Source organism: Tiliqua scincoides, chromosome 4, assembly GCF_035046505.1.
Source record: "Tiliqua scincoides isolate rTilSci1 chromosome 4, rTilSci1.hap2, whole genome shotgun sequence".
Lineage (NCBI taxonomy): Eukaryota > Metazoa > Chordata > Lepidosauria > Squamata > Scincidae > Tiliqua > Tiliqua scincoides.
Window position 1 is genome coordinate 78,319,057 of NC_089824.1, and position 7,976 is coordinate 78,327,032.

General features: G+C 41.3%; 1 protein-coding gene across 1 annotated transcript; it reads left to right on the forward strand.

The window, feature by feature from the left end:
- The first annotated feature begins 1,412 nt into the window (after positions 1-1,412).
- On the forward strand, positions 1,413-6,088 carry GCM2 (glial cells missing transcription factor 2). Its single transcript, XM_066624457.1, has 5 exons — positions 1,413-1,502; positions 1,938-2,190; positions 3,406-3,518; positions 3,806-3,931; positions 5,243-6,088. Exons 1-5 carry the CDS (start codon positions 1,413-1,415, stop codon positions 6,086-6,088), a joined length of 1,428 nt encoding a protein of 475 aa, XP_066480554.1.
- The last annotated feature ends 1,888 nt before the right edge of the window (positions 6,089-7,976 follow it).

Consider the following 7,976-nt stretch of genomic DNA (forward strand, 5'->3'; position numbering starts at 1 on the left):
GCCTCTCCTGGGCAGGAGCAGAGCAGCAGGCGAGGAGAGAGAGGGGAGCCCTCAGACTGACTTTCAGCACTGGAGGTGGCGGACAGAGACCAGGAGGAGAGGAGCGGACAGGCTGGAGTTGGAAACTCCCTGGCCTTTCTCCGTGCATCCCTCTTTGCTTTGCTCTTTTCCTGGCATCTGTGTGCTTTGGACATCATCACGGTAGGTATGGATCGATTCAAGGAGAGATATTGGAAGAACTGGTTAAAAGAAAGCTGGTGGGTAGAAAACTGAACAGGGACTCCCTGGCCATGAACTCACCCGCAGCCTTAGGAAAGCTGATCTGCTCTGAGTGGTTTATATCTGGCCTTTCCCTCCAAATAATTGGAGCAACATAGAATAATATTGATTTATCTTGCAGGGCTGTTGGGAGGAGCCACAAAGGGCAGGAGTTCATCAAATAGCTCCTGAGAGGAGGGGTACACTGCAGCGGTAGTGTGATCTTAAACTTAGGGTAGGTTTCAGTGCCGCCTGTCTGTCCCTAGAGTACTCCTGAGACTAGTCAGTGAACATACCGATGAAATACTTCTCTGCCCATGGAATGTAAGCTTCTGGGGCTGCTAAGCACAGCCAATTTCAACCACTGTGCCACGGTGCATTGGTGTGCCACGAATGGTCCCCAGGTGTGCCACAGGAATTTGGGAGAGGATCATTTATTAGTAGGGCCATTGGGGGGTGTGAGCCCCCCATTGGCAGCACAGTGTGCCTTGTCAATTGCCAAAAACTTGATGGTGTGCCTTGACCATTTGAGTGCCTTGCCAGTGTGCCGAGAGATGAAAAAAGGTTGAAAAATCACTAGCTTAGCATATTATGCTTTTCCTTTATTGAAAGCACTTCTTGTACAAAATCAAATATGAAATACTTCCTGGAGTGTTTTTCACTGTGGGTACACATACTTGAAATGTTATTGCCATTGCAACTGTACCACCAATGCATGTACAATTAGTACACATGGCAACTTGCAAGATGTCATGCTTTTTCTTATATGCTTAATATTGCACTCAATTCAGTATTGTTATGCTCTATTCAGCAGGGGAGACTGCAATGCTGATGTGTCTCAGATGCCTGATTGTGGGACACAGAAAAAAATTATATGGGAGAAACTCTGGTCTAATATTTCCACTTCTATGTACTCACATGATCAGTTCAAAGGGATCAATTACTATATTAGTAGTCCTGTTTTTAAAGAGATCTGTCACAACAATAACTTTCAGGAATCATCCCTTAACCACCAAAGATATCCGTTTTCTAAGATTTCCTGACCACATGTTTTTGAAGGCCTGAAGTGAACCTGTATCTCCATGGATGGGCTAGAAAGAAGGGGAAAGGAGACATTCCTAGCTATTCCTTCTTCTTTTAGGTCCATGGTGAACATGTCAGAAGACTCCTTTGAGGACTCAGACTACATCTATTCCTATGGAATGAAGTTAACCTGGGACATAAATGACCCCAAACTGCCACAGGTATGGGACAAGATGGAAGGCTTGGAAGAAGTAAATAGACTTACTAGAATATTAGGTCTAGGTTTTGAGGTACTGTTTTCTAAGGGTCTTCCCACACAAATGGCCTAATCCTATGCTTGCTGCCCGCTGGTGGTGCTCCTCCTGTGCTGGTGCTGACAGCCATAAGGCAATCAGTGCCCATCATAAAAGGAACCCCAACAGTGTACCAATTAGCATGCTATTGGGAAGGCCTGTATCTCTGCTTGCTATGAAGCTCACTGGGTGAGTTTGAGTAAGTCAAACAATTTCAGTCTAACCTACCTCACAGGTTATTGTGAAGTTAAAATAGGGGAGAAGAACCATGCATCTTGCTCTTTGGAAGAAGGACAGGTTTAAAATATAGGGTAATACATACTTTATCCACTCGTCCTCTATCCTTCTGTCTGTCTGATGCAGGAGCCCAAGCACTTTGACTCTTTCCAGGAGTGGTCAGATGGCTATTTGCGGTTCATTTACTCCAGTGAGGATAAAAATGCACAGAGGCATCTTAGTGGCTGGGCCATGCGCAACACCAACAACCACAATTGCCAGATCCTCAAGAAGTCTTGCCTTGGTGTGGTAGTTTGTGCAAGGAACTGCACCCTGCTGGATGGGACCAAGCTGCAGCTTCGGCCTGCCATCTGTGACAAGGCTCGGCAAAAGCAACAGAGTAAGAGGAGTGGGATGTGGCTATACTGTTCTGCTCTGATTGGGGGCCATCTGTGGCTTTCATAAAGTTTCCTTTCTAACAAAGAGAAAATAAGACACATCCCTGGAAGAGTTCACACCTCAGCACAGCATTATTGAATCTTGACATGATGTTTAGGCTCTCCAAGATATGAACCTCAGAGTCAGGGGCTGAATATTGAACCTCATGGCTCATTAAATGCCATGGCTTCTTGCAAAGAAATGCTTGACTGAATGTCATGCGATGACTTTGCGAAGGGATCCTGTAACTGCAAACACAGGGAAAAATTAAACTGACATCCACATTGAGTTTCTCAGGGATGGATCTGTGAAGGCTCAATAAGAACCTTAGCTATGAGTATAATCCAAGTTAAATTTAGGATATACTTCAGTACCAGTTCTGTATGAGAAACTAATTCCATTGTCTCTTTTTCATGTGTCTGTGCAATAGAATCACTATTGTTTTATGAATGCCAAATGTTGTTCTATGATGATGTGATGGAATTGGCACCGAGTGAGCCTTCCAGTGAATGTCCAAATTATGTTTGGATTTCTCCTGCTTGATGTAGCTGGGGTGGGAGCACTGTGGGAAGCTGGGCTAGATGGGCCTTTGATGAGCTTTTCTTAGGTTCTTACATCTATCCTCATTCTAGTTAAACTAAAATGCTTGTGGTTCATAGAATATTGATCTTACATCAAAGTCAAATTATCCTGCTAACATGTTTCTTGAAAAGTTGATGAAGAGCTCATTCCTATCCAGAAATGATAGAGCCATACCAACAGGGGGTGCACTGCATCCTGCAGGGGGGGTGGGAGAAATCATAGAGGCCCCTTCAAGGTAAGGGAACATTTGATCCCTTATCTTTGGGCTGCATTGCAGCTGCATCAGTGCTGGAAAGTTGGATAGGATTGGACGCTTACAATTTTATTTTTCACCCTGCATGAAGGACTTGCTTTTTGAGGCAATTCACATTGTGTGGTTGGAACAGGAAGGTTGGGGACAAAGGGAACCTTCATTTTGAAGCAGTTTGTTTTGAGGTTCTATTTTCACAAATCAACCATGTTTCAGAACCACGGCAATTTGCTATATAGCAAATTGCTATGACTTGGTTGAAATGTCAGAATTCTTGAACCTGATTTACCACTAGTTAAATCTTTAAAGCTAGATTCTGCAATAATTTCTTCCTATACCTTGCAGAAAAACATTGTCCAAACTGCAGTTCAGCCCTGGAGTTAATTCCTTGCCGGGGACATAGTGGCTATCCGGTAACCAATTTCTGGAGACATGAAGGCAAGGCAATATTTTTCCAGGTAAAATATAAATGCACCTTATATTTCCTCTTATGGAGTACTTTGGATTGTGCTGATGAAAAATAGAATATGCAAAATCATGCATGCATACAACATTATAACTGTGCCTTTCAATTGAATACAATGGCTATGTCTCAAATCAACTAAGTTGAAGTCTTTGGTTATAAGCTGATTTAACTTAAACCTGAGCATTCCAATGTTATTTATTTACTGGGTGACATGTCTCATTCCATCCTTGTGTCTTTTCTATAAATAAGCTAATTGTTCATGTGCCGATCCAACTGCAGGCCAAGGGAATCCATGACCACCCTAGACCGGAGAGTAAATCAGAGACAGAGGCCAGAAGGAGTGCTCTTAAAAAGCAAATACCATCTTCTCACTTATCCCAGAAGAAAAGACTTCTGGACATTCAGGTAGCTATAGAACTGCAGCACCATCAGAATTGTTGAAATACCTGTACAGTCAGTACACAAGAATGTGAGCTACTACATAAAGCATAAATGCAGCTGTGTATAAATGTAAAATAAATGAATTGAAATGTGACATGATCCCATTAAATATACCAAGGACTAAGAAAAACCAACACTAGTGATGTCAAGTTGACACGGAGGTCTTGTTTATTTGTCATTTTTTGACGGGAATATTTCTGTGCACAGTGACTATCAGACATAATGAAGGAGGTAGAAATTCATGAAGATTCTTCAAAACAGTGACCCAAATGAATATAAAACAATTTTAACAAGGGCTAAAATTTTTCCTTGCAATCAAGTAAATCTAGGGCTAGATTTTTCCACACAGTCAAGTATGCAAATACTGTATGGAAAAATCTTAGTTGGATACTGGGGAGCGAGCTACTGGACAAAGCACAGTTGCAATTATAGTGGTGGCCACCAGCTCCTTTTGAACAGAGTTCAGTTCATACTAGCCTTTCTTCATGCAGTTGTGTAAATGACCATGTACAGGAATGCAGTAATATTAATATCTGCAGCATCAAGTAGTGACTTGTATGTGTGAATACAGTAATATTAATATCTGCAGCATCAAGTAGTGACTTGTGTGTGTGAATACAGTAATGTTAATATCTGCAGCATCAAGTAGTGACTTGTGTGTGTGAATACAGTAATGTTAATATCTGCAGCATCAAGTAGTGACTTGTATGTGTGAATGTGGCATCACAGATCAAGACATTTCATACCACACATCACAATGATTTTCATTTTGATTGAATCAATTCAGCTGCACATCATCAAATATTGAGAAGCTGTGACAAGTCTGTAAACTGATGTATATGCAGATGTGATCTGCCCCCTATAATGTATGTTACAAAACAAGAGGTTTTTTCTGACTAGAAAAGGTCATTTATTAATTATCATTGTGTTTGGATACTTTTTGTAAAAAAAAAAAAGTATCCAAAAGTTTGGATACTTTTCTAAAAAAAATCAGGCTAATACTTAAAATAATCAATAAAATTTACATACCTAAAATCATGGAGATTCTAAGTGTATAAAAGATTGCCACTACTGCTAAATTTCCTGTTCTGATGCCTCTTCAAACCATCTTTGATGTTCTAAAGGAAATATCTGGGGGGGGGAAACTGACTAAAAACTGGTTAAACTACAATAAGTAAGAACTGAAATGTCGGTTTTTCATGTACGTAATATCAGTATTACACGTGTGTATCTAGCAATTGCTTACAGAAGTCTTATTACTAATATTCTCTTTAGACAGGAACGTGTAGTGAGAACGGAAGTCACTTTCATTACATTCATCACGTTGCATGTGAAGGGGCAGAAAAATTCAGTGTAATTACAGATGCCAGTTTACCACACCGAGCTGAGCCTCACCATTTTTTTCAAAATGCAGAACCTTACAAAGTAACTTATGATGCAGCCAGCTTTCAAGGGGATGTGGTTTTGCCACTTCAGACATTCTCAACTCCCCAAATCTACACAGCCAAGTCAACTTGTGACTATGAATGTGCATTTCCAAGTTGCATCAGTTCCAGCTCATATCCAATACTTCACAAAGATCTGATTGATATTCCAGTGGCTACTGACCATGTAATGCTGAACGGACTTCAATATTGTGTAAATTCACTAAATGACCATGAAAGGACTTTTGATAACACCCATAAACATCAAGGATTACAACATCAAGGATTAAGGGAAACTAACTATGGAGAAAGTATTGACTATGAACTGAGTTCCACAAATGCTAATCCTCCTCTTTATAGTGAAGAATTTGCTTGCAGATTCAGTAGTCATTCCTCTCTGGAAGTTCCAGCTTTGCAAACTGTCATAACAACTACGACTAAGATGTCCTATGAAGCTTACAAGTCTGCTGCAGTGAAATATGGTGATAATTTATATAACACTAAAGATCTTCTGGGTTGTCCCTTGGCAGAAAACATTTCAGGAAATGTCTGCCCAGAGATAAAAGTTCAAGAAGACTGGGCAACACTCAAATCAAGTTTGCTTGGTGAGCAGTTTCTGACCACTGACAAGGCAGAACATGTTGAGTCTGTGGATACAGAAGGAGGTTATACAGGATATGAAGGACAGACATTCTGATTTGAAAACACTGAGCCCCAGGTGTGGTAATACTGTGTGTTGGCTTTACATGACAAACAAGGATTCTTTACCAATACATTCTACTGTATATTTTCTGGAAGTCTGTTGACTTTGGGAGACTGGTTCAATGCTATATATAATTCTTAATATATAGGACAAGCTGATGGTATAAAAACTGCACCAAAACAAGGGCATGACAAGTTAAGGGTCTGGGAGACCAGAATTTAAAAGTTCCTGGTATACAGTATGTGCCAGAATTATACGAATTTATTATTTTTGCTAAGCCTTGTAGTAGCTGATACTTGCTTAAAATCATTTTACCTTAAGGATCAAGGACAGAATTCACTGGGAAGATTAGCTGTGCATATGGGTCTTTCAGTGCCAGTATATTGCACCCTTTGTTACTACATGCAAGGTCAACAAATGGGGAGGAGCGGTGGCTGATAATTACAGGCAGCTGGAGCTCTGGAAGGGGGCTGGGACCCCGACTATGTTGCATATATTTTTGTCTTGTGAAAAGATTTTTAGCTGGTCTACCCTGCTAAAGGTTTTTTCACCAGGACCCAAGCCCGCTCTCGCTGGCTATGACTACATGGGCACAATACCTGTTTTAAAGGTAATTTTTCAGTCTATGTGGCAATGAAAACTGCTTCCAAAATGTGCATGCCAAAGGCTCAGGAACCAAAAAGCTTAAACCAAAGCAAAATGTAATGATAAAGAAAAAACTATTCTCTAATTTTAATAAGTGTGATATATTGTATATTAAGCTTAGGGCACAGAAATGAAAAGAACAGAATGTTAAATTGTTATGTAGATATGCTTTATTGAAGTAAATCATTACTGTGAATGCATTTCTGATTTTGTGAAACAATTTCAATTTTGGGGTGACCATATTTCACTGAAAAAATTAATCTTTTGATCAGTTTTGCCAAGAAGAGATTTGCACTTAAGGTGAAGAACAGTTATGCAGTACACCAATCTATGAAATAAGCCTACAGAAGGAAGGAAGGTTGGTAGGCAAACAGTATTTATTTTAATAATGCAAGTGACAATGAGTCGCCCCAGTTGCGTAGCTGAGGGGTGTCACAGAGGTCACAGGACCCTGGGTAGCACTCTTCCAGGGGGCAGCAATGCCACCCCACTGCGGCCATTAGGGTCCTCCTGTCCCCTGCTCACCACCAGGCCCCTTCTGAATGCGACCGGAGAGGCACTTAGGAAGACTTTAGGAATACAATTCCTCAGCTAATGCTGGTAATGCCCCAGCTCTTGAGATACTTGTCATAACACTGGGATTGGCCATGAATAGCATCCATTGTCCCAAATGGTGGTTCCATATGGGCATAACTTGAATTCTGCACAAAGGAAGAAGACCCATAGCTCAATATTTCTGCAAATGTTTGGATATAGAAGGTACCAAGCCCAAGCCCTGGCATTTCCAGTTACAAAAACTCAGTCAGAAGTGCTGGGAAGGACCTCTGCCTGCAACTAAAATCAGAATAGATTATGCTTAACTAGACAGAGTCATAGATGCAGACGCAAACAATAAAGGTTCATGTTTTTTAGTGGGAGGGGAAGACAGGAGCTCACAGTTCTAGAAGAAGCAGCATGTCTGCATTGGAAATGCACAAATTCATCTAGGCAGCAAGGGAGTAATAGAATGCAATGAAAGATGCTGATTTTGTAACAAGATTAAACATCTAAGGGTGCAATCCAAACCTGCGTTGGAGCAGTCAAGCCAGGAGGCTTGTGCTGCATCCAAAGCAGGTTTGCAGTGAGCAGCGGCTAAGCCAGGAGCAAGGGGAAGCTCTTCCCCTTACCCCTGGGTAAGGGCTGAGCGCCCCATGGGTCTCCTTGGACCTGCGCCACCTGCGCATGTAGCACAAGTCTG